Below are 26083 nucleotides of genomic sequence, written 5' to 3' on the forward strand. Positions count from 1 at the left end.
GTTGGTCACTTTTTCGTTTGACACTTTTTTAGTTTGTATCCCGTTGGTTGGTCAAAGTCAAACTAAAAAATTACGAACTGTCACTTTTTACACGGCGCTCACGCACACTATCAAAACAAACGTTTAGTAGTGTGTGTGAACTCCGTGTAAGAAGGGTGTCAAACTAAAAAGTGACCCCGTTCGTTTGACAACAGTTGGTGTCAAACCAACGGGGTTTGAGTGTATCTTGAAATAGCTGAACTTTGAAGAATAACATAAATAATACGTGTAGGTTAACCCCAGTCACGAAATATTCTAGCAGAGCTGGTTCTGTCAGAATCCTGCTAGAACGATGGAACATTTCTGCTAGAATGCTGTAAGAATATCTAGCTCTGTAAGAACTCTGTTAGAATCCTTCTAGAACGTCGTGACTGGGACGGAGTTCCCAAAAAAAATTCTACTGAAATCGCTCTACAACAATTGTGTTCACCCATTTTAAGTTAAATTAATTTCATAGTGTGATTAAACTAAACTTTTCGTCATCTATTCTAAGCGTGCAACGCTGTCAAATCGGTTTTGTAAACAGTAAAATCGCTTCATAACAAAAATAATTCCAATTTTGAGATTAAAATCGAATCAAAGTGAAATTTAAAATTCGCAATGGATGCTTCTGCGGAAAAGTGCTGCATCTGTGCCGAGGAAACGTCCGCCCACTTCCGGAACCTGATGCAACTCGTCACAAAGTATTCCGGAACGTTGCTATACAAGCTGATCGAACGCTTTCTGGAGATGGATCTTTCCGGGAATGTCGCCAGCCTGATTGCGTCCGTCGTCTGCCAGGAGTGCGTAATCAAACTGAACGATTACGATGCGGCCCAAACGAAGGCCCTGATCATCCAGCAGGAGTTTACCGATCTGCTGCGGAAGAACCTGGTCGTGGTGGGCGAAACGGGAAAGGTCAAGTTGGGGGAGGAAATGTTCTTTAAGGAGGAGGTAGACGAGGCGTCCCTGGTGGACTTGACCGAGTTGGAGCAAATTCAGGAGGAGGAGGAAGATGTAAAGTCTGTGTTCAGCACCGAAAAGGCGGTTTCGATGAAGTGCAACACCTGCGGGGATAGTTTTCGATCGTTGAACGAGATGCGGACACATTCACACAAGGCTGCACTTCCGGAGGATGAGTACGATGCGGAGCTGGAGTTTCTTGACGATCCGGTTGAGTTTAATCTGGACGAGATCGAGTACACCAACGAGGAACGTCTGGAGGAAGAGGAACGCTCGGAAGCACCGCTTGAAGAATTCGCCGTTGGCGGGGATCAAAAAGAGTCAGAAACGGAGCTGGAATATGAACTAATACAAGAGGAAGAGAAACCACTGCCAAAGATAGTACTTTGTCGGCTTGCAAAGTGCTCCGAGTGTAACGTAGAATTTAGTTCTAAAGCTAAATTAAAGGTGTGAGCAGTATGTATGTTGGAACGAAATCGCTTACAAAATTCCTTATTTCAGGAGCACATAAAAGAGCAACATTTAATCGATTCCAACCAACAAGTATGCGATGTTTGCGGGTTGATGGTGCGCACCAAATCGGCGTTACTCTCCCACAAAGCTAAGCACAGTCGATCGTCAAAGTACGATTGTACGTTCTGCGGTAAGAGCTTCCAGCAGAAGGGAGCGCTCACTCGTCACATGCCCATGCACACAGGTAGAATGTCCCATAGAAATACTTAAAAGTATTCATCGCTCACAAATTTTCCAAATTCAAGGTGAAAAGCCCTACCAGTGTGATAAGTGTGGGAAGCAGTTTATTCACTATTCGAGTTTTCACATGCACCAGCTGACGCACGGGAATGTTCGCGACAAAAAGTGTGAAATCTGCGGTTACATGCTGCGGTCGGGGTCGCATCTGAAGCGCCACATGAGGGTGGGTTGATTTGACAGAAAAAGGTTGAAAAGTTTTGGATTTAAGAAAGTTTTGCATTTTAGGTGCATTCCGGGGAAAAGCCATTCGAGTGTCCAACCTGTGGTCAGAAGTTTGCCCAACGGTAAGTAGAAGCTGATGAAATGTTTGTCTAGAAACTAGAGCTGGAACTGTTGGATCGGATATTTTCAGACTTCTAATAATTTTTATTATTCAGATTAAATCTATAAAAAAACAGGTTAAATTTTTCGCGTTTTTCCACAGTTTGGATTCATCTTTTTCCGTGACGGCTTTCGTGGCAAGCTTCCTAAAACTGTTCTAGAATAATGTTTAAACTTGGCGTATTTCTAAACAAGTTTTTCAGGAAAATGATTCCAGAATGCTTATTTTGTCGTTTTACACTAAAACAATCAAAAACTTGATTAATCTAAACTATTCGCCATTTTCAACTGTTTGGCTAAGTATTAATATTTCTGGAGCAACATTTGAAAGGGGCGGTACGACATTGCTCTTACGGCCTTTCATTACACGCGTTTAAATGGGACGAAAGGCCGTAAGAGCAATGTCGTACGACCCTTTCAAATGTTGCTCCAGATTTATAGCATGACGTCACGAGCGCACACGTACACACATTATCGTTGACACATGTGCACGCCGGCTGTCAAAACCTAATTAGGTTTTACGCCGACTCGATTTGGAGGTTAGAAAGGAGTGCACTGTTTACATGGGCTTAGCACAGTTCGATGCGGTCGTCGGTTTTGTTCGGGGGATTCGTCGACAACCGCCGAAGACCATTTAACAGTGCACACAAGCTGTCAAATGACGTCACGGTGTAAAACCTAATTAGGTTTTACGCCGACTCAATTTTTAGGTTAGAAATTTGACAGCTTGGCTGCACTGTTTGCATTTTTTGCACGTGTGTCTGTAAAAATGTGTGTGAGTGTGCGCTCGTGACGTCACGCTGTCACGATTTGACAGTTCGATTGGAACCCTGAGAGTGACATTTCGCCTCTCCATATAGGCTCTCTATGTAAAACCTAATTAGGTTCTACGCCGACTCGGTTTTTAGGTTAGAAATTTGACAGCTTCGCTGCACTGTTTACATTTTTTGCACGTGTGCACGATTTGGAGCACTTCATCCTCCTTCGAGAATGACACAGATTTTTTCGGCACGCTGTCCAGGTTCATTCGGCTGGAGCTGCACCGTCGCGAGATGAGCATTTGTGGGCGGGAATTGACCTTCAATCATCAATCCTGGACAACCACCACCGAGTACAACCGATGCGAATCCACATTCCTACAAAAACAAACAAAATCAATCACAAACCCCACAAAACATCCAACCTTCCTTCTCACCTCACATTCCTGTCGTGGAACAGCTGCAGTTCCTGCAGGAAGCTCGCGTTGTCCTTTTTGAGCACTTGACCTCGTCCCGTACCCGCACAACCCTCCTTCGAAGGCGTTCCGCTGCTGCTGTTTGGCTCACGAAGGTTTCCGCGTCCGATTCCTGGCTGCTGCCACGGTGGGCTTTGCTTTGCGTCCTAGAATCACCAGCACCACCAGACTCACCAAAGTGTTTGTTTATATTTGGAACTTAGCCGTACACGGTTACACGAGAACATCAAAATGAAAGAAATTCTACAGTCGTATTAATAGTTAAGACTTTTAGATCAGTTTATGGAGATTTTCAAAAACTTTACCATTAAAAATTTTAAACAGGAAAAAAACTTTCCTTCGAGCTAATTTTAGCAACTTTTTAAATCAAAAATGAGTTACTTTTGTCATTACGGTAATATTTTTTTGTGTGTAAAGAAAAAGTCAGATCTCAGAAAAAAACATATCAAATCAGTCAACTCAAGTAGTGAGGAGTTGAGAAATTGATTTCATTCTATTCATTTTTCAAACACTCCAGGCGTTTTGATAGCTTTGTCGATAATTTGAACTTCTTTTTCCTCTTTCGCGATTTATTTCAAATTAGATATTGATATAACCAACACTTTTGCTAAAACTTACTCATGCAAAAACTCTTCTTCACTTTATGGTCTATCTAATCTGGTCTATCCGTGATATCTGTCTAAATCACCTCCATCATTCATGTCCTTAAACTCGCGTTGATCCAGGATCTGCAGCACGTTCTTGTATACAGCGAACACACGATGATGCCGAGCTTTATGCACTCTTCCGCCGTCTCGAAACTAGTGGCTCTTATGACCATCAACGAAAAAATACCAGAAGCTGAATGTTCTCCTGAACTAAAAACGGATGAAAACCCTTCTTGATGTACCCCAAGAATGCCTTCTTGGTCATCCACCCACTTTTGCTCTTGTCACTTCTGTTGGGATCCGCTGGTAGGGCAAGATGACACAGGGATGGACTGCTAGTCTTCTGGTCGCAAAGTACGTAATCATGACGGTGATGCTCTTTCCTGAGCCGGTGTCTATCTGGTACGCATTTTTAGTCTTCTTCGGCACCAGTATCATGGATCCAAAACGAGGCCAAACTCATCGCCATTGAACAAACGGGATGGATCTTTCAGGATATCTGGGGGTCCTTCTCAAGATTCGCTTCTACCATCCTAGGCCATTGGCGGACATCATCCGGATCGATCGTTGCCACCGCGGACGACACCTGTTTCGGCTTCCGCACATTTGTACCCTGGAAAAAAACCCCTTTTAACAAAAAGAGAAAACGAAATAAAAAAATGTTGCATATTTACCAGTTTTCATCGGATTTGGACGCGGAACCGTCGTTACTAGCCGTTCTCACGTGAGCGGGTCATTCGGGAAACTCAGTACACGATCTCCGTTTCCTCAGCGGCGGTCAGCACCCCGTGCGAAGGCCGTTTGTTGTCTTCCCGGACCAACCGGAGCTCATCGAGGTTGTACTTCTGGCAAGCCGTTTTCAGCGTTTTTAGAAGAACGCGGTTGACAATCTTGACAATGCATTTGGTAATGTCATGCTCCGAGTAGGGTATATTATCCATTTGTGGAACTCTATCCTAAAGTGGATCTTCACAAAAACATCATCTTTCTTTATGATTCAATTAATTATCCAATCATTTTTTAACTGTTTTGATGAGTTTAGAAAAAAATGTTAATTTAAGGAACTTTATATAAGTAGGTTGGTTCTGTGCAATGAGTTATGAAATAGCGCTTAAAATAGTGACAACTTGTGAAAAATGCTCATCGGCTCTACTAGGGTGTCCACTTTTGGTTAAAATACCCTATTTCAAAACCCTTTGTACAAAACATTGAAATCTGAAGTCTTTTGAACAATTCTGACTATTTGTTTCATCAATTATTTGCTTTCGTGCAGAAAAATAGCAATTTGAAAAAAGTGTTTTTTTTTTGCCAGTTATGGACCTCCTTACCCTATAGTAGACCTGGGTCCATAATCCGATGGTGAACCCTAGTCTACTAGGGGAGAGTGGGGAGACTTGATCCTCGGGGAGACTTGATCCCAAGCCTGTATCTCGTCAGCATGTGGGTAAAACAATTAGCTTTGTTTTAGAAAGTTGTGCGAAATTGACTAAAACTCATTGTAGAAAACAAAGAAAAAAATTAAAAAATGTTTAGATTGAGTTACACACATTTTTCTAAGAAGTGCTGCAAAAAACTTGCAAGAAATCTTTTTTCTTTGTTTTGATAAGTACACAGAAAATAATAATGTAAATTTAGAAGCTTTAATTTTGGAAGGTTGAATATTACCTCTTTTATGATGTAATTTTACCTCAATTTAGACTGAAAAAGTGACATTACACCAGAAAAGTGGTAAAATTACACATTTCCAGAGGTAAAATTACACCTTTTTTCTGTCATAAAAGATGTACCCCTTCCCAGATGTAATATTACCATGATTTTTTTTTCTGTGTATAGAAAACACTCAAAAATTATTCAAAAAAATATTTTTTATACATGAATTGTTTGATAAACATATCAACTCCAAAACCCTTACGCATTTGACTTTAAATTTATCGTCATACTATTTTTACAATCAATTGTTTAAAAAAGTGCGTTTAGGGAGACTTGATCCCTGCATTTTTACAGTCACTGGAATCAGCCTCAAGATTAAATAATTGGGCTGGGTTTTCGTACATAGTTTTCTTTAGTATAGTTGTATATAACTTACTGCAGTTTGAACCATTTTTCAAAAGTTTTGTAAACAAAAATTACCAGCTTTTGTAAACATGCTCAATTTTGGTCTGAAAAAGAAAATTTTATGTTTTTAAATATTTTGCATGCTAAACTTGTTATATTTTGAACACAAACGTACAGGTTTAATGTGAAATTGCTGTAACTTATAGAAAATTAAAAGTTTGGATGAATAAGAAACATTTTGCTTAAGATTTCTTCAAAATGTTGAAAGGGGGATCAAGTTACCCCCCAACATTTTGAAAATGCCGGTTTAAAATATTTTTTTAAAGCGCTTGGCATGATTCAAAGAGTTTATCTGATGAAATAACCTTATCAGCCAAACATAGTTGAATGTTTAAGCTTTCAATTCATGCAAAAAGATCATAGTTTTGTGAGAAATTGACAGAGTTATGTGCGATACAAAAAAGGGGATCAAGTCTCCCCACTCTCCCCTATAGGAAAATGTTATTTCTATATCACATTTAACCAATATATGATGTTTTGATACATTGTGTAAGTATATTGATAGATATAATAAAAAAGAGGGCTTTTGCTCACTTTTCATTGTAAACATATATGTTTTGGTAACAAATGGAGCCTAACATTTCAAAAGGGCACATAACTTTCACTGGAATGACAGTTTACATAAGGTGTGAAAGGGACACACTCTTGTTTAAAAAAGTTATGTGCCCTAATGAAATGGCAAGCACGAAATATGGTTTTAAACAGCATTAAACAGAACTTTAAGCCCATTTTTCCAAAAATGATTAAAGAAAACATGTTTAAACACACCTGTAAACATATAATGAATAAAAATAAGTAATTTTGATGCAAATTTTTCCTTATCAATAAGTTAAGTAGTTCACCAATACAACAATAGATTTGTTTACAGTTGCTGATAAAATAACGCATGTTTATTTTCAATAAAATGTTTGGTTATTGATATATTATTATAAAATATCATTTCAAACTTCATTTTTGACGCTTCAGTTCAGTAAAATTAGCTATAGTTTTGAACAATTATAAATTCATACAGTTTCAACAACTTTGGCACTTTTAACATGAGAACAGGATGGCTTAGAAATGTCACCTGCCATATTTTCAACTCATACACTGTAACAAGACTAAGCTTTAATTAAAAATATTAATATTAAACGCAACAAAATGCTTTAAAAAAAACCATCAAAATGTCCACTAGAATGAAGGGGTCTACTAATGTTACAGCAGTTGTTCGGCAACTGGGCTGAGAACGTAGTCCAGTCACCGAATGTTGCTCGTTAACTAGGCAGAACAAAAAATAACGAGGGGACCATCGATGCATAGTATTTTCCAGATGAAATATAACAATAAAAGTTACTCTAATTTATTTACAATGCTTACTTTTCATATTTCTTTAAGCGGTATACGCACTTCGGAGCGAACCGGTCAAGAAAACAATCAAATGGGCAGCAGTGGCAGCGCAAGCAAGTCAGAGAGGGTGAAGAAAAGACCCAAGAAATCGCTCTCTCTCCTTTGTTCTGCTGTTCGTAAAGCTGTTTCTTGACCCCTTTCCTTCCGATCTGCATACTAGCCTTTAATTGTAACTTGAAATTAAACAAAAGTTTGAAAAAAGTTTTTTTTATTTATTGAATATGATTTTTGCATCCATTAACCCCTCGGCCATTTTGGTTTGTTTTGGTTTTTTGACGTTTGTCTGCTTTTTAACTGGGCTACGGCCCAGTTAGAAAGCAGCCCAGTTAAACAACGCCCAGTTACCGAACAACTACTGTATTTTCGATGGGAAATCCTTTCGGGAGCATCCTGGAGAATGTCGGGGTGATTACTTTCAACATACTTCTCTTGTAAACGGCCAGGCCTACTGCGTGAAGTTAACAGCAAAGATGATTCGTTGAATTGGGTTGAGTTTGAGCACGGATGTTCAAACAACAATACATTTCTGAATATTGGTTCTGAATTTACTGGGTTCTGAGGTTTGTGACAGGCCAACAGGAAAAAGAAAAGTGCGTGGGTAGGGGGAAAAAAACTGGACGTAGTATTTGAACACACCCATAGTGAATGCATAGAAAAACTTTCCAAATTAATAAATACAAAGAAAAGTTAGTTGCGAAAACGTAGAGAAATCCTCTTGGAATAATTTTATAAATTCTCTGTTCGTTTCTCTTCCAGCTACAACATGATGACCCACCTGAAGGCGCACCAGGGCATCTACCGGGAGTACTCGAAGATGTACAAGTGTCACTTTTGCGATGGCACCTTCCAGCGCAAGCTCAAACTGCAGGAGCACATTTCGCGCGTCCACAACACCGTCATCGACTCGGGGCTGCTCAAACCTGTGGATCGACCCCGGAAGCAGAAAAAGACGGAAGGCGGCGGTGGAGGGGATGTTGCTGATGTTGCGGATGTTGTTGACGATAAACAGGTGATCAAATTTGAACAGCACGAGGACGAACACTTTGGTGGAGTAGATTATGTTAGTTGTTGAGCAGTAAAGTGCCTTTTTTTACAGTGTTTGCTTGAAACTGTTGGTTGTTTTTTATTCAAATATATCACAATGTTCTGTTGCGCAAATTGTCGATGATGATTCGACACTTGTCTTCGGTTTCCTTCAAGCTCACCACGTTGAACACAAGATTGACCAGATAAATAAGGACCACCATGAAGAGGGAGGTGTTGTAGAGACAGTTGAAGCAACCATCGGAAAGGGGAGTGCTGCACTGAAGTCGTCCGAAAAGGCCCATGAAACCGTGCATCGACTGAAAACAAAGTTCAGATTATCTTTAATTAAGGTTCAAATGAAAATTAATTTTATCGATTTCTTACCAGCAGTGCAAGAGACACGCCCAACAGACCCAGCATTATGTAATAGAGAACGCCCAACGACGGACCAACCTTCAAAATGTAGCAAATTTGGCAAATGTTGATCGTGATGAGCGTAAGATCGAAAACACTTTGAGTGAACATATTGTTGGCTCCCCTCTTGCCTCTGGAGCTGGTGGACTTTTTATCTGGTTCATCGCTCTGAAATCAAATCAAACTCATCAATTTAAATCCAAACTCCAAGCTCAAACCCGCTCACCACCTTTGGGCTCTCGACTTCCATCTGGGGAATCGCGCGGTACGTCTCGTTGTTGGTCCAATCCGAGTCCATTTTGGGCGTCTTCCCCGGCAGCTCCGTTGAAGAGGATGATGATCACACGGTTGACACCTTTGCAAGCAAACTGCGGCGCTAGTTGATGAGTGAAGCGGTTCGGCGCGCGCGCGTGCTCTTATCAGTGTTCTGCTGATATCTGCTTTATCTAGCTGGTTTCAGGAATGGCGAAAAAAAACTTGAATTTTGCTCTAGCCCTCGATGCACTTGTGACCAACGGTGCTGATAACGTGATTACAACTGTTGAGTGGAACAAGGGGAAGTTCGAAAAGGTGTTGAAGTCTTGGCTAATTTTTTTTCTGTTCGGCCATGTTTGCTTTAGAAATTTAATTTAAAACTTGAATCAGAATTCATCAATTAATAAATGGGCAAACAGAAATTCTTATCACATTCCCCATAGCTGCATTCAAATGATTGCAGTCACCACGCAGCACCGCACCGAGAAAGAGAGAGAAAGAGGATGAAAGGGAGAGAAAAACAGAGAAAAAGCATGTGCTTTTGAGTTCGTTTCAACTTCGTGTGCTTTCACTGACGGTCACGACGATCGTTCAACGATCGAGGTTATGATGAAAACTGACTGACTAGTAGGGCGTCCCAAAAAAATGAAAAATTGTCAAACCTTTGGTGCTCACCCCTAGAATGATAGATTAGGACGTCAGGAACAATGTTTTCATACAACAAAAAATTCCCAAAAATGGTTTACAACTCACGCGCGGATCTTGAATGGAAAAAGTGCATTTTTCTAGTATTTTTCAGAAATGCGCGTAACAATCATACTAAAGTCATTCAGATTTGGTCGCCTTCGGGCTTCAAGTTATACACAGAAAAAAAATCATGGTAATATTACATCTGGGAAGGGATACATCTTTTATGTCAGAAAAAATGTGTAATTTTACCTCTGGAAATGTGTAATTTTATCACTTTTCTGGTGTAATGTCACTTTTTCAGTCTAAATTGAGGTAAAATTACATCATAAAAGAGGTAATATTCAACCTTCCAAAATTACAGCTTCCAAATTTACATTATTTTTTTCTGTGTAGATTAATGTCCCCTGAACAAATTCGTGTACAGACATAGTCCGGCGTTTTACGGAGAGAAATTTGCATTTTTTAGCAAAAAAATTTCTAAAATCGCTCCCGAAAACGAGCCAAAAAATTTTGCACCCAAAATTTATGCATTCAGCTTATAGAAAATTTTACGGAGATCATTTTGCTTTTTTTTAACATTTAATTTATGTCCACGCAAAACCGAGATATTTGCATTTTAGTGAACAAAAAGTGACGAATTTTCAAAATTCTTAGTATATAAGCGTTTTTAGCATACAACATGGGCTACTATGATTACAAACGAGAAGGCATACATTTTGGATATTTTTATTTTGCTTGCTTAAAAACGATATTTGATAATAACATTTCATGAAAAAACATGAGATTTTCTCACAAACGACATATTTATAAGTACTGCTCTATAATCTTCTCGATATGAACAAATAAAGCTCTAATGGGTAACTATTTTTGGAAAATAAGTTTTTTATAAATGAATTTGTTTCATTCGGATTTACATGCAAAAAAATCACGTTCACAGCTTGGAGATATTAACTTCAATAAAATTAATTTCGATTTATGATTATTTGTCGTTTACGTCACAATGTGAGAAAATCTCATGTTTTTTCATGAAATGTTATTAACAAATTACGTTTTTGAGCGAGCAAAGTAAAAATATCCAAAATAAGTAAAGTCTGTTTAATCATGATTTTAAATAAAGTAACACAAACAAAATCTCTGCCATCAGCAGTCCCTGTTTATATAGCCCTGTCAACCTGTCAAACAAAAGGCTACATAAACCTCGTGACGAAAAAAAAGCAACATGAAAAAAGCGCCATGTACATTCGGCGAAGAAAAACGAATTATAACAAAGCGCCCCCCTCAGTGACAGCAGGGTGATATCGACGTTGGTGATTTCAAAAGAAGATATGTTTGTTTTTCTCAAATAAAATTACGGAAATGATGTTTTATTGCATATGGATGATTGAGTATCAACAAAAGCAAAATTTTTCATCGTTTGTTATCATTAGAACATCTTATTTTGCTTTTATATAAAAATAGTAATTGATAATGGATACTCAACATTCAAATGCGTTTTTTCTCAAAACGCATGGTTTGTACATGATGCTTTTTGAAATGTTGGCATCGAATTAGTTTTTTGCCTTCCTCACCTCACTGAGGCAAGGCTATAAAATCACTCGAAAATTGAACTTCTTAAATATATCTTCTAGATATACCTTCACGTATACGTATCGACTCAGAATCAAATTCTGAACAAATGTCTGTGGGGATGTGTGTAGACATGATTTTTTTTTTCCACACGATTTTCTCAGAACTGGCTGAACCGATTTTGGCCGGGTCAGCCTTATTCGATTCGTTTTGGGGTCCCATAAGACCCTATTAAAATTTATTGTGTTTAGTATAGTATTTAAAAAGTTATGCTAAGAAAAAGATATTTGTATCTACAAAAAAGGGTGATTTTTTGCATAACCTCAAAAGGCCGGGTCTTTTTGTTTACGTGCGAGAGTCGCGCCAGATGCGAAACGCCCGGTTGCCACATTGCTTCAAATGAGAGTCTGCATGTTTTCTGGAAAAGTCTGTATCAGGTATATATTACTAATCTAATATAATCTAATCTAACCCTAGCGCAGCCAGTCATTCGAGGGCATCCTGGAAAATGCCTTAGGTTGATTAACGCCTAGCATCCTCTTGTCATTATTAACAATTGCAGTGCCCAATGCAATAAATTGCTTTGAAACATCACAAACGTTAAAGCGGCCAGGCCAACTGCGTAAAGTTTACCGCAAAGATGATTCTTTGGATTGGATTGAGTTTGAACACGAATGTTCAAACAACAACACATTTCTGAATCGACAGGGGAGGAAGAAACGTGGGATCCCCCGCTCACGTTCCTGTTTGTAGGAGCAATAAATCGTTGGGAGCCACCAGCTAAGAAGTTTTGGTGCTTCGGGACCCTCGAGGATGGGACACTGTATTTCCACAAATGCCCTGGACACTATTTGCCGTGGTTATAGCGCCACAACTCGCTCACTGTTGGTCTGTATCAGGTATATATTTTTTCATAAACTTATTTTCATTATTACTTTGTAAATATGAGGAAGGCACCAACCACCTAATCGTGGATTAAGAAACGTTTTATTCACTAAAATGCAAATAACTCGGCTTTGCTTGGACATAAATTGAATGTTAAAAAAAGCAAAATGATCTCCCTAAAATTTCCTATAAGCTGAATGTTAAAAAATTTTAGGTTAACTTTGGCTCGTTTTGGGGAGTGATTTGTGATTTTTTTTAGCTAAAAATACCCCTTTTTTTCCCCAAAAACGCCCTGCCATGCCCAAACACAAGCTTTTATGAACTATGTCTGTACAGGAATTTGTTCAGGGGACATTAAACTAAAACTTGAAGCCTAAGGCGACCAAATTTGAATGACTTTAGTATGATTGTTACGCGCATTTCTGAAAAAAACTCGAAAAAAGTTCTTTTTTCATTCAAGCTCTGCGCGCGGGTTGTAAACCATTTTTGGAAATTTTTGTTGTATGAAAACATTCTTCCTGCAATCCTAACCTATCCCCTGTTTGAAAAATGTCGCACGTCGTACGAGCTGTCGCGCGGTTTTCATTTTACCGTTTCGATATCGATTGGTCGAAAGGACGACAAACGAACGACAAACACTCGACATGCCCGACATTGTTTTTTCCATCGATTTTCCTTCAATTGGGTACTAAAGCCCTATGTCAATTTTTAAGTACAACTGTAAAAAACACGATTAAAAACCATTTCTCATCACTTTTTTTCATTTTAACGCAAAATTTTTTTTTGACAAGACAACATTTTTTCGATGGATCAACTACGGTCCCCTTGGAACGAGCTGTCAAGTAGGAGCTTTTCTGTCAAGAAGGACCGCGAGGTTAATTTTCCAAAATTGATTTAAAAATCCATTTTGAACACTTTGTGGTCGTACAAAGGGTCATTGTACTCAGAAAAATAAGCTTTATCGCTGTAAACAATAATATCAGCAATCTAAGCTTCATTTTAGGACCCAATTTGACGTCACGATATTCGTCGACGCAGTTTGACAGTTCTCTTCAGTTGGTCGAATCGAACCAGTTTACGTTGTCGAAAGTTATTGTGGATTTTGGCCGGTTGATTGGTAAGTTGTGTTGCTTTTTTGCGAGCGGCTTTATCATAGCAATATATTCCAGATTTCCTGATTTCGGCCTTCGTGATGGAGGAGGAGGAGAAGGAGAACGAGTCACATCGTTGCTCCGGCGGGCCATGCCGGAAGACGGGAAGGGAAGCACCCGGTCTGCGATCGAGGAAGCGGATTGGTGTTTAAATTTCCGCGGGAGGTGGCGGTGCGTGCCATACCCAAGGAGGAGGACAATGAAACGGCAAGTAATGGATGTTTCCCCCAATGGAACAGAAGGAGGGAGAAAGACCATTCCCCTTCCCGTCAAGTCTTGGGGAGGTGTACAATGTTCCGTGTGAAAAGAAAGGTGGAGGAAGACGGCGTTTCTGATCCGCCGGAGGTTTTTATACGGTGAGTTGTGTTTTTGAAACGATAGAGGGGGTGTTGCATCCCATTTGGACGACGGAAAATAAATGAGGACGATGAAAGTGTGCGTGGGAGGGACTGGAGAATTAAAAACCTGAAACCATCACAAATTCTAAACAATAAAATTCTATTTTTCATAGCAATCTTTCCTGAATCTTTTCAATTCCACAATTCAAATTTTCTAAGATTCACATAAATATAAAATAATCTATTAAAAGGTATAGTTTCGTTCAAAAATATGAAAAAAATATATGAAAATTATAAAATTGTTTCTATTCAATTCAATTTATTTCTTTGGTTATCTTGGTTATCTTTTAACAATACACTCACCCCGATGGTTTGACACCAACTGTTGTCAAACGAACGGGGTAACTTTTTAGTTTGACACCCCTTTTACACGGAGTTCACACACACTACCAAACGATTGAAAATTATAAAATTATAAAATTATAAAATTATAAAATTATAAAATTATAAAAATATAAAATTATAAAATTATAAAATTATAAAATTATAAAAATATAAAATTATAAAATTATAAAATTATAAAATTATAAAATTATAAAATTATAAAATTATAAAATTATAAAATTATAAAATTATAAAATTATAAAATTATAAAATTATAAAATTATAAAATTACAAAATTATAAAATTATAAAATTATAAAATTATAAAATTATAAAATTATAAAATTATAAAATTATAAAATTATAAAATTATAAAATTATAAAATTATAAAATTATAAAATTATAAAATTATAAAATTATAAAATTATAAAATTATAAAATTATAAAATTATAAAATTATAAAATTATAAAATTATTAAATTATTAAATTATTAAATTATTAAATTATTAAATTATTAAATTATTAAATTATTAAATTATTAAATTATTAAATTATTAAATTATTAAATTATTAAATTATTAAATTATTAAATTATTAAATTATTAAATTATTAAATTATTAAATTATTAAATTATTAAATTATTAAATTATTAAATTATTAAATTATTAAATTATTAAATTGTAAAATTCTAAAATTGTTAAAATTTTAAAATATTTAGATTCTACAAATCATGAACTCTTAAATTTTCAAATTGTATTATTCTTAAAATTCTTGATATTTTCAAAACTGTTTTTAAAAATATCAAAGATTTTATTTTTATTTTAAAATTATTCCGATATTTTAGATTTTAACGATTCTAACATTCGAACATATCATAATTGTTCAAAAACTTTAAAGTTCATTGCTTCTTTAAAGCATGGACTTCAGAGTCCCAAGAAACACATGCACTTTAAATTTAAAAAATAAACCAAATTCTCCATACAAATTTTGGATAAAAAATCAACATGCGTTGATTTTGATTTTTATCTGAATTGTAAAATGTTTAAATGAAATATTATGTTGTGCTAAAAAAATTTTGCCTTTTTTCCCAAAAAATTACAAGTTTAGAGACCACTTTTTTTTAAATTTTACATTGAAAGTTAAATTTCACATTTCTAGTTTTATTTTGGATTATTTAGCCGAATGACGTAATCTTTTTTCAGGTAACCAAAAATATTCCAATCGAATCCTACTGACAACCCAGCGTTTCCGTGTTGTCCCACGGAACGGAAGCTGTAACGATCGCAAAAACACTTGCACCGGAAGTGCGTAAACCGACCTTGTCCGGACTCCGGTGGCCATCCATTCGTGGGATGCCGAGGCGACGAGATGAGCTGAAAGGCCCACTGCAAGACAACGCCAAAAACCACGTGAAGATCGCGACACACAACAAGTAAAATTAATGAATGTTTGTGAAATCTAGTGAAAAAGATTAATTTACAGACAAAATACACATAAACATAATTTAAAAATAAAAAAAACATGTTTATTTTTACTGCCACATAACCTAAAAACCCGAAAAAACAGCACACGACAAAGGCACGACAACCTAAATAACAAAACCGTGCGACGTCGGTCGAATGTCGTACGACAATGTCGAACAATTTCGATGATCAATCGCACGACAAATACGACATTTTGGTGCAAAAACGTATGACATTCGTGCGAATGTCGCACGACATTGTCGTGCGACGTCGTACGATTGCACGGACGACAAACGACGGACGTCCGACGGACTTTTCAGTCAGGGTCATTCTAGGGGTGAGCACCAAAGATTTGACAACTTTTCATTGTTTTGGGACGGCCTACTGACTAGCTATTTTGGGCAATCATTGTCAGACTGTCATCATTGCCACGATTTTCATGTGAAGATAAATGTTTTTTCCTAGCTGGCAACAGTTATTAATTTTTAGTTTTAAGTTTTTAGTTTTAAGGTTTTAGTTTTAAGTTTTAAGTTTTAAGTTTTAAGTTTTAAGTTTTAAGTTTTAAGTTTTAAGTTTTAAGTTTTAAGTTTTAAGTTTTAAGTTTTAAGTTTTAAGTTTTAAGTTTTATGTTTTAAGTTTTAAGTTTTAAGTTTTAAGTTTTAAGTTTTAAGTTTTAAGTTTTAAGTTTTAAGTTTTAAGTTTTAAGTTTTAAGTTTTAAGTTTTAAGTTTTAAGTTTTAAGTTTTAAGTTTTATGTTTTAAGTTTTAAGTTTTAAGTTTTAAGTTTTAAGTTTTAAGTTTTAAGTTTTAAGTTTTAAGTTTTAAGTTTTAAGTTTTAAGTTTTAAGTTTTAAGTTTTAAGTTTTAAGTTTTAAGTTTTAAGTTTTAAGTTTTAAGTTTTAAGTTTTAAGTTTTAAGTTTTAAGTTTTAAGTTTTAAGTTTTAAGTTTTAAGTTTTAAGTTTTAAGTTTTAAGTTTTAAGTTTTAAGTTTTATGTTTTAAGTTTTAAGTTTTAAGTTTTAAGTTTTAAGTTTTAAGTTTTAAGTTTTAAGTTTTAAGTTTTAAGTTTTAAGTTTTAAGTTTTAAGTTTTAAGTTTTAAGTTTTAAGTTTTAAGTTTTAAGTTTTATGTTTTAAGTTTTAAGTTTTAAGTTTTAAGTTTTAAGTTTTAAGTTTTAAGTTTTAAGTTTTAAGTTTTAAGTTTTAAGTTTTAAGTTTTAAGTTTTAAGTTTTAAGTTTTAAGTTTTAAGTTTTAAGTTTTAAGTTTTAAGTTTTAAGTTTTAAGTTTTAAGTTTTAAGTTTTAAGTTTTAAGTTTTAAGTTTTAAGTTTTAAGTTTTAAGTTTTAAGTTTTAAGTTTTAAGTTTTAAGTTTTAAGTTTTAAGTTTTAAGTTTTAAGTTTTAAGTTTTAAGTTTTAAGTTTTAAGTTTTAAGTTTTAAGTTTTAAGTTTTAAGTTTTAAGTTTTAAGTTTTAAGTTTTAAGTTTTAAGTTTTAAGTTTTAAGTTTTAAGTTTTAAGTTTTAAGTTTTAAGTTTTAAGTTTTAAGTTTTAAGTTTTAAGTTTTAAGTTTTAAGTTTTAAGTTTTAAGTTTTAAGTTTTAAGTTTTAAGTTTTAAGTTTTAAGTTTTAAGTTTTAAGTTTTAAGTTTTAAGTTTTAAGTTTTAAGTTTTAAGTTTTAAGTTTTAAGTTTTAAGTTTTAAGTTTTAAGTTTTAAGTTTTAAGTTTTAAGTTTTAAGTTTTAAGTTTGAAGTTTTAAGTTTTAGGTTTTTAGTTTTTAGGTTTTAGTTTTTAGTTTTTAGTTTTTAGTTTTTAGTTTTTAGTTTTTAGTTTTTAGTTTTTAGTTTTTAGTTTTTAGTTTTTAGTGTTTAGTTTTTAGTTTTTAGTTTTTAGTTTTTAGTTTTTAGTTTTTAGTTTTTAGTTTTTAGTTTTTAGTTTTTAGTTTTTAGTTTTTAGTTTTTAGTTTTTAGTTTTTAGTTTTTAGTTTTTAGTTTTTAGTTTTTAGTTTTTAGTTTTTAGTTTTTAGTTTTTAGTTTTTAGTTTTTAGTTTTTAGTTTTTAGTTTTTAGTTTTTAGTTTTTAGTTTTTAGTTTTTAGTTTTTAGTTTTTAGTTTTTAGTTTTTAGTTTTTAGTTTTTAGTTTTTAGTTTTTAGTTTTTAGTTTTTAGTTTTTAGTTTTTAGTTTTTAGTTTTTAGTTTTTAGTTTTTAGTTTTTAGTTTTTAGTTTTTAGTTTTTAGTTTTTAGTTTTTAGTTTTTAGTTTTTAGTTTTTAGTTTTTAATAAAAAAATGCAAAATTGTAGAGAACTACTCTTATTCGGTTCCGTTTATTATCAATAAAATCGACAGTGTGTAACAATCCGACCACCCTAACCCTCACACAGCCGATCCATTTTATCCCTCGTCAGCCGGAAAAACTCCCACTGCTCCGTTTCGGTTAAATTTTCCGCCCCCATTCGGGCGTAGAACTTTTTCGCCGGATTCCAGCCCAGCACGTGGAAATCGAACCGGGCGCATCCATTTTCGCGCGCGTGCTCCACCACAGCCTTGAACAGCACTTCGCCGTGCCCGTGGCCGCGATGTTCCGGCTTAACGTAAATGTCCTCCAGAAAGAGGGACTTGCCCCGCCACGTGGAGTACGAGTAGAAGAAGATTGCGTAGCCAATTAGTTTGGTGCTGTTGGGGTAGGAAACATAAAGAAACATGAGATGAGCTTGTTGTGTGTCGTAATTTGGAAAGTTTGACGAATATATTATTTGGAGAAATGGCCGGACTGTGGACTAATTAAACAGAAAACGACGTTTATGGCTACGAGAGAATAAATTTGTTTTGATTGTGTCCAGTTTAAAGGTTCTGAAGAGGCAGTTTGGGAAAAGAAGAGAGAGAGAGAGAGAGAGGTGCCATGGGTATAAATCATAACATACATGAAGGGATGAGAAGAACTCGCAGGCAAGCAATGTTCAAATATGTTTAGTGATAAGATAAGCAAGCTCTCGGACTATGCTCTCTGCTCTGCTGTGGAGAATATAACTAGTCATGAAATAATAATGTTTGTTATCACCACAGCTGTGTGGTTTTCCATGGCGTCGAACAGTCAGTCAGTCCCGCAGCAGCAACAGAGTTTTGTGGCCGAGAGTGCTGTTCAAACTGCCGAACCGATGATGGACAAACATGAGCAAATACCGTACTGGGTGGATAGTTTTGGCCTAGTTTAATTCATTGATTTAAGAAAAATGAAAAGAACATGAAATTTTAACAAAAATGAATGATCACAGTAAAACTATAGTAGGGGAAATTCTCGTATGTTTGGCAGGTTAAGCACTCGCTCCTAACTCCATCCAATTTGCTGATTTTCACTATTTAAACAACTCATTTTGCTAAACTTTTTATAGAAACTTGCTTGCTCACTTCTTATTGAGTTATTTATCACTCGATTTCAGTTAAAAAAGCTTTTATTGAGCTGTAATTGAACGTCAAAGTGCTGATATGGCAACATTAGAGGCACGCTGGAATTAGATGCTGTTCCCCTAGTTACAATATTTGTAAGGATTTGCAAAGTAATAAACCAGCGTTTTTGAACATATTTGATTTTTTCGTCGAATTTTAATTCGAAAACTATTAGAGTGCGGTGCCTGTGGGGACGCGCAGTCCTATTTTTTTCGTGTTGTTTTCCGTCTCTTTTGTGTCGCTGTTCGAGTAGGGGAAAGTTGGGCAAGTGTAACAAGCTAAGGAAATGCTCGTTATAACCCATTAAAAACGTTAAAAAATCTGTCGGATTTATTGGAATCATCTTATTTCAGGTCTTGACTGAGACTTTGATAGAGAAAGTTTTAAAAAAATTCTGTTTTTTAATGTAAAAAATTGATTTTATTTTTTTTTGATTTTTCGTACGTTCTACTCAACTAGTGGGGCAAGACGAACAACCCGTTGGGGCAAGAGGAACAATGCACGAAAAAACATGCTAATTTACTAACAATTGAACTATTATCACTTAGATACATCAGATTAGGATGTATTTGAAATGTTTCTTTCATTTTTAGATTAAAAAATAATATTTTACTAAAAATTTGACCGTTTAAAAAAAAAAATAAAAAATTACTTAGATGATAAATAGTAAATTTTCATTATATTATTATGTTGTGTATGGACAATTTTTTAAACAATTGATTATCAGTTTTTAATAAATTTTATGTATTTTTTTTTCACAATAAAATATGTTGCTACAGCAATTCGTATTTTTTTCCATACTAAAAATTCATATTGTACTACAATTGCCCCACCTAAACAAGTTTTTTTTTAAACTCTCTGGGTAATTCTCCGCCAACTCACACAGCAGTTGCCCCGACCCCTCTTTGATTTGCGTGAATCTTTTGTCCCTGATCACGAATCCGAGGTCCGTTTTTTGATATCTCGTGACGGAAAGGCGGTACGACCTTTTCCATTTTTGAGCATGCGAAAAAGGGGTGTTTTTCAATAATTTGCAGTCTGAAACGGTGATGAGATAGAAATTTGGTGTCAAAGGGACATTTATGTAAAATTAGACGCCCAGTTTAATGACGTACTCAGAATTTCGAAAAAAACGTATTTTTCATCGAAAAAAGCACTAGAACATGCGAAAAAAGCGGTGTTTTTCAATAATTTGCAGCCTGAAACGGTGATGAGATAGAAATTTGGCGTCAAAGGGACTTTTATGTAAAATTAGACGCCCGATTTGATGACGTACTCAGAATTCCGGTAAAACGTATTTTTCATCGAAAAAAACACTAAAAAAGTTTTTAAAATTCTCGCACTTTCCGTTACTTGACTGTAAAAATTTTTAGAACATGTCATTTAATGGGAAATTTAATGTGCTTTTCGAATCTACATTGACCCAGAAGGGTCATTTTTTCATTTAGAACAAAATTTTTCATTTTAATATTTCGTGTTTTTTCTAACTTTGCAGAGCTATTTTTTAGAGTGTAACAATGTTCTATAAAGTTGTAGAGCAAACAATTACAAAAATGTTGATATATAGACATAAGGGGTTTGCTTATAAACATTACGAGTTATCGCGATTTACGAAAAAAAGTTTTGAAAATGTTGGTCGTCGTTGATCATGGCCGTTCATGGTCACCCGCGACAGACACGGACACGGAAAAATAAATAAATAAAAAAAAACCTCTTATGTCTATATATATTTTTTTTTGTAATTGTCTGCTTTACAACTTTGCAGAACATTGTTACACTCTAAAAAATAACCCTGCAAAGTTAGAAAAAACATGAAATTTTAAAATGAAAATTTTTGTTCTAAATGAAAAATAACCCTTCTGGGTCAATGTAGATTCGAAAAGTACATTAAATTTCCCTTAAAATGACATGTTCCAAAAATTTTTACAGTCAAGTAAAGGAAAATGGGAGAATTTTTAAAACTTGTTTAGTGTTTTTTTCGATGAAAATACCTTTTTCCGAAATTCTGAGTACGTCATCAAATCGGGCGTCTAATTTTACATAAAAGTCTCTTTGACGCCAAATTTCTATCTCATCACCGTTTCAGGCTGCAAATTGTTGAAAACATCTCTTTTTTCACATGTTCAAAAATGGAAGGGGTCGTACCGCCCCTCCGTCACGAGATATCAAAAAACGGACCTCGGTTTCGTGATCAGGGACAAAAGTTACCCCTTAGGACAAAGTTTCACGCAAATCGAAGAGGGGTCGGGGCAACTTTTTCCGATTTCGTGTGAGTTTTACTTTTTTTTGTAAAACTTTTGATAGAAACTTGCTTGCACACTTCTAATTGGTCACTCGATTTCAACTGAAAACGCTTTTAATGAGCTGTAATTGAATGTCAATGTGCTGATATGGCAAATTAGGCCTCTAATTAGAGGCACGCTTGAATTAGATGTTGTTCCCCTAAGTAGTAGTTTATGCAACAAGTTGCAAAAGAAGATGTTTTCAGCACTAGTCGTACATTTTACCGAAAAACGCTTCTAGAATGTCACCCTAAATCAATAAAGTCAATAAATGGACCTTGGATTCTTGATCAGGGTTCAAAGTTAAACATTAAAACAAATTTTCACGAAAATTCAAGAGGGGTCAGAACAGCTTTGCCCGATTTTTGTAAGTTGCCAGGTTTGATTCTTACACAAAACTAATTTTGTTGATATTTTGCCATTTTTGCCTTCCTCACCTCACTGAGGCAAGGCTATAAAATCACTCGAAAAATGAACTTCTTAAATACGACTCCTAGATATACCTTCACGTATACCTATCGACTCAGAATCAAATTCTAAACAAATGTCTGTGGGGATGTGTGTAGACATGATTTTTTTTCCACACGATTCTCGCAGAACTGGCTGTACCGATTTTGGCCGGATCCGCTTTATTCTGTTCGTTTTGGGGTCCCCTAAGACCCTATTAAATTTTATTCTGTTTAGTGAAGTATTTTTAAAGTTACGCCAAGAAAAAGTTTTTTTGTAGCTACAAAAAAGGGTGATTTTTGCATAATCTCAAAGGCCGGATCTTTTTGCCTTTTTGACTTTTTGACCACGTGGGGGATTGGCAGCCACACCCCCTTGTATGCGTATCGCCCGGTTGCCACATTGCTTAAGCAGTGTCTGCGTCTCTTCTGGAAAACTTCTGTATTAATTATGTTGCTGCATCATTTTGTCTCGACAAAGATTTACACGAACTTTTCACTAAAATATATAACTCATGAGACTTTTCACCTTAATTTTGAAGAGTTGGTAAAAAAAAGAATTGAAAATTGCTGTTCAAGTAAAATCAATAATTAAAAAAAAAAACAAATGAAAAAATAATTTAAAAAAAATAAAAAAAACTCTTAAATTAATTTCTGGAGTTTTTTTTTAAAGGACCAATAAACCAAATTTTCAGTTTTTGCGTTTTGGGTGTTTTTTAATACCCCTGACTCAAGGCGGTTCTAAAAACACCCAAAAAGCAAAAACTGGAAATTTGGTTTATTGGACCTTTTCAAAAAAAAACTCCAGATTTGTAAATACCACCTAAAATACAACATGAATGCGAGGAAGGCACCAACCACCTTAAGGTGGATTAAGTAACGTTTTTTCAATTAAAATCTGCTACATCCAGCAAACGTTACTCGTACGGTACAGCTACGAATATAGGAAAGTCCGTTGCTGGAGCTAAGAAATGGAAATTTAATTATTACAGAAAAAAACAAACACGGCAGCGCAATGTGCGCTGGTCTGTGCTGAAAAACAAGAAATGAGCCGCGGCCAGGGCTCAACTGTAAGCCCCGGGGACGGTTCCTTATCAGTGCTTTCTGTTGCCCCTGTGATGCTCATTACTCTCGGCCTGTCTGCCGGGCTTGGACGAGCCGAAGCTCAAGATTTATAAATGTTTTATAAATAACGTCTCACCGGGTCGAAAGGTCACCGCTGCTAGCGATCGTCGATGACGTTGATGTTTCTTTGCTGGCGGCAGTCGTCTCGACTGCGCGTTCCGTGAGTTCGAGCACAAAGCTCTGGAACACCGGCGAAGACGGTCCTTGATCGTCGAATCCACCGTCCCGGGCGAGGTCCTCCACGGTGAGCCGAGGGCCGTCGGACATTTTTTCAAAGTCGGCCAGCTCCTGTTGATTGAGAAATTAAAAAAAAAATCAATTAAGTTACTCACTTTCTAAGCCACTAGTAATTTGAGCATTACCTGGATCATGCCGATGATAGCGCCGAGGTCCTGTTTCGTGGTTTTCCTAGCAACTGCACTCGATTGAAAGGCCATGGTGATGAGAAGTCCAGAATCCGACCGTTTCTACGGATAATTAGCAACTGATTAGTAAGGAAGAGCTCAGCTGACGGGCGATGCTACTTGCTGCGTTCATTATCAAACGAATATGTGCGAAAAACGTTTTATCTAATCAGTTGGTAAGCTGGTGGTGGTGGTAATGGGCGATTGTATTGTTTCAAATCAGCTGATACTCATACAATTGGGGTGATAACTGACGAGCTTTAAATGTCGACAGAAATATGGCATCGCTGCCCCATTAAGGGAAAAGTATTTAAGGAAAATATAATTTTTTAACAGCAGTATTGGTAAAATGGAGTTGAAAGTTATTAAGAGATAAGAGAGTCTAAAGTTATTAAAATCAAAATCAAATGATGAATAATAATCAGAAGCCCTATTAGGAAATCAGCAAAACAAAATAAAAGCAGAAGATAGATAGTCGCTGAAAATGGAAAGAAGAGAAATCCCGTTCTGCGATGCTTCAGGAACATTCACAACAGTTGACTGAACATGCTGCAAATCAAAACAATACCGTCTACAAGCACAAATTACATCCCTTTCCCACATTGACGCGCTTTTTTTTTCTTTTGACTGCTACTCGTTGGCACTCCAGTACCTTTGAGTAAGATGTTATTCATCTTCGAAATAAATAGTGAAAAATCGAACAAGAACCACAAATTCAGCTTCGACCAGCAGATCCTCCATCTCGTCATCGCTCAGGCTCAGGATTCCCAACAAGCTTAGTTCAAAAGAGCACACCGGCATCGAAGCATAATTTTTCAACATGCAGCGGCAGAACAAAATATCGTCAAAATCAAGTTTTGAACAATTCAGTTCATTTTTGGCATTTTTTTAAAGTTTGTGGCCCTCCCTGAGGGCCTCGTGGCGCGGTGGTTAGCGGCTTCGGCTGGCGATCCCTAAGTTGTTATGGGACGCGGGTTCGATTCCCGCCCTATCCTCCTGGCCTTCTATCGGATGGGGAAGTAAAACGTCGGTCCATTTGCGTAAAAGAATACGTAACACATAAACTTCGGACGCCTAGAACTTGCAACAGAGCCCACAAAAGACCCGAGGGTCGTTTTGGATTGCTTTGCTTTTGTCCCTTGACTCTGCCCAAACAAAAAAGTTAAAAAATAAAATTACAGGACACGGTTTCAACAATTGAATAAAAAAAGTGTTTTAAAATTTAAAAATAAGAAATTTTCATTCATTTTGAGTTATTTGCTCATACGATGCTTGATAAAATATTTCATAATTTAATTTATTTTTATTTTGAGTAATTCTCCGCCAACTCACACAGCAGTTGCCCCGACCCCTCTTCGATTTGCGTGAAACTTTGTCCTAAGGGGTAACTTTTGTCCCTGATCACGAATCCGAGGTCCGTTTTTTGATATCTTGCGACGGAGGTGTGGTACGACCCCTTCCATTTTTGAACATGCGAAAAAAGAGGTGTTTTTCAATAATTTGCAGCCTGAAACTGTGATGAGATAGAAATTTGGTGTCAAAGGGACTTTTATGTAAAATTAGACGCCCGATTCGATGGCGTACTCAGAATTCCGAAAAAACGTATTTTTCATCGAAAAAAACACTAAAAAAGTTTTAAAAATTCTCCCATTTTCCGTACTCGACTGTAAAATTTTTTGGAACATGTTATTTTATGGGAAATTTAATGTACTTTCGAATCTACATTGGTCATTTTCCATTTAGAACAAAAATTTTCATTTTAAAATTTCGTGTTTTTTCTAACTTTGCAGGGTTATTTTTTAGAGTGTAACAATGTTCTACAAAATTGTAGAGCAGACAATTACAAAAAAAATGATATAAAGACATAAAGGGTTTGCTTACAAACATCACGAGTTATCGCGATTTGCCCGATTTTCGTGTGAGTTGGTAGAGAATTACCCTTTTATTTTTCATTGATTTTTATTTTTATCTTTAATTTATTTTTATTTTTAATTCGTAAAATTAAATTTTGTGTTCTAGAAAAATATTTTTTGCACAAAAATGTTGATAAACCTTGATAAAATACTATTCTTTTGTTTTTAACTGATTTTTTTAATTGCTTTTCATCTCCAAAGCATTTTAGACGATTTAAAAAGTAAACAACATCGGTAAAGCTAAAACATTTTTTTCTTGAACAAATAATGTTGGAAATTTACAGTGTTCTAATTACAAAACTCTATTATTTTGAAAAGGAATATGCACGATGTTGATAACAAAAGGGGAAATCGAGCTGAAAATATTTCAAAGGCCATATTTTTACTCGAAAATGTATTAAATTCAAAAGAATTGTTTTAATGTTAAAATATTTTCAATTTCAAAGAAGTTCAAAATATGACCAAATTTTTTTCACAATTTGGCTGACTGTGATTCCCAGCCAAAATAACGTGAAAATAACATATAGTTGGACATTTTTTTTTTGTCTGGAAGGTATGACCTTACAAACTTTGATGAAAAAATAAATTTTGCATTTAGTAAGAATTTTCAGAAACACTAAAAAAAAAAAAAAATATATTTATACAATTGATTTTGGCGCCCTTAAATATTTTTTTTATTTTAAACCAAATTATCTAGTTATTTGTAATTTTTTTTATAATTCGGCGCCCATTCTGTTACAATTATCTAATGAGGATGTTATAGCTGACATGAAAGTTTTGTACAATCATCGATTTCGGTGGCTCCCAAGGGCCCTAGGTACGGCGCTGCATGTATGTTACATATTTTAAAACCTACTATGAGTTGAATTG

At 35.4% G+C, this 26083-nt stretch overlaps 3 protein-coding genes and 1 long non-coding RNA gene across 12 annotated transcripts in view; 2 read left to right on the forward strand and 2 right to left on the reverse strand.

Moving 5' to 3' along the window:
• Positions 1–527: 527 nt before the first annotated feature.
• On the forward strand, positions 528–8546 carry LOC6040167 (zinc finger protein 98). The gene is made up of 5 exons (XM_038266056.1): positions 528–1428; positions 1483–1678; positions 1740–1897; positions 1960–2018; positions 8194–8546. Exons 1-5 carry the CDS (start codon positions 640–642, stop codon positions 8507–8509), a joined length of 1518 nt encoding a protein of 505 aa, XP_038121984.1. The 5' UTR covers positions 528–639; the 3' UTR covers positions 8510–8546.
• On the reverse strand, positions 8545–9374 carry LOC6040166. 2 transcript variants are annotated; one of them, XM_001849565.2, is made up of 3 exons: positions 9104–9374; positions 8848–9045; positions 8545–8780 (listed from the first exon to the last, which is right to left on the reverse strand). In XM_001849565.2, the coding sequence occupies exons 1-3, from the start codon at positions 9173–9175 to the stop codon at positions 8574–8576; spliced, it is 477 nt and encodes a 158-aa protein (XP_001849617.1). In that variant the 5' UTR covers positions 9176–9374; the 3' UTR covers positions 8545–8573. The 2 variants fall into 2 exon arrangements, with proteins under 2 accessions (XP_001849617.1, XP_038121994.1); XM_038266066.1 differs by having other exon boundaries at positions 9107–9371.
• A 3960-nt stretch (positions 9375–13334) lies between these two features.
• On the forward strand, positions 13335–15598 carry LOC119770708. The gene is made up of 3 exons (XR_005278955.1): positions 13335–13390; positions 13443–13780; positions 15351–15598. It is a non-coding gene; the product is annotated as an uncharacterized LOC119770708 (long non-coding RNA).
• A 2295-nt stretch (positions 15599–17893) lies between these two features.
• LOC6040165 (thialysine N-epsilon-acetyltransferase) overlaps positions 17894–26083 on the reverse strand; it is a 62341-nt gene continuing 54151 nt past the window's right edge. For all 8 annotated transcript variants that reach the window (XM_038266057.1, XM_038266058.1, XM_038266064.1 and 5 more), the window contains exons 2-4: positions 23259–23363; positions 22973–23184; positions 17894–18272 (exon numbers count right to left, since the gene is read on the reverse strand). In XM_038266057.1, the coding sequence (XP_038121985.1) occupies positions 17966–18272; positions 22973–23184; positions 23259–23363 (624 nt within the window). In that variant the 3' untranslated portion in view covers positions 17894–17965. The remainder of the gene's footprint in view (positions 18273–22972; positions 23185–23258; positions 23364–26083) is intronic.

Source organism: Culex quinquefasciatus, chromosome 3, assembly GCF_015732765.1.
Source record: "Culex quinquefasciatus strain JHB chromosome 3, VPISU_Cqui_1.0_pri_paternal, whole genome shotgun sequence".
NCBI lineage: Eukaryota > Metazoa > Arthropoda > Insecta > Diptera > Culicidae > Culex > Culex quinquefasciatus.

Bases quoted from the DNA above. Each gene is read 5' to 3' on its own strand.
- LOC6040166 (XM_001849565.2), bottom strand. From the start codon at position 9,175: ATGGACTCGGATTGGACCAACAACGAGACGTACCGCGCGATTCCCCAG. The intron at 9,046-9,103 runs GTGAGCGGGTTT...ATTTGATTTCAG, and splicing joins AAGTCGAGAGCCCAAAGGTG to AGCGATGAACCAGATAAAAA. The intron at 8,781-8,847 runs GTAAGAAATCGA...CTTTGTTTTCAG, and splicing joins GCGTGTCTCTTGCACTGCTG to TCGATGCACGGTTTCATGGG.
- LOC6040167 (XM_038266056.1), top strand. From the start codon at position 640: ATGGATGCTTCTGCGGAAAAGTGCTGCATCTGTGCCGAGGAAACGTCC. The intron at 1,429-1,482 runs GTGTGAGCAGTA...TCCTTATTTCAG, and splicing joins GTTCTAAAGCTAAATTAAAG to GAGCACATAAAAGAGCAACA. The intron at 2,019-8,193 runs GTAAGTAGAAGC...TTTCTCTTCCAG, and splicing joins GGTCAGAAGTTTGCCCAACG to CTACAACATGATGACCCACC.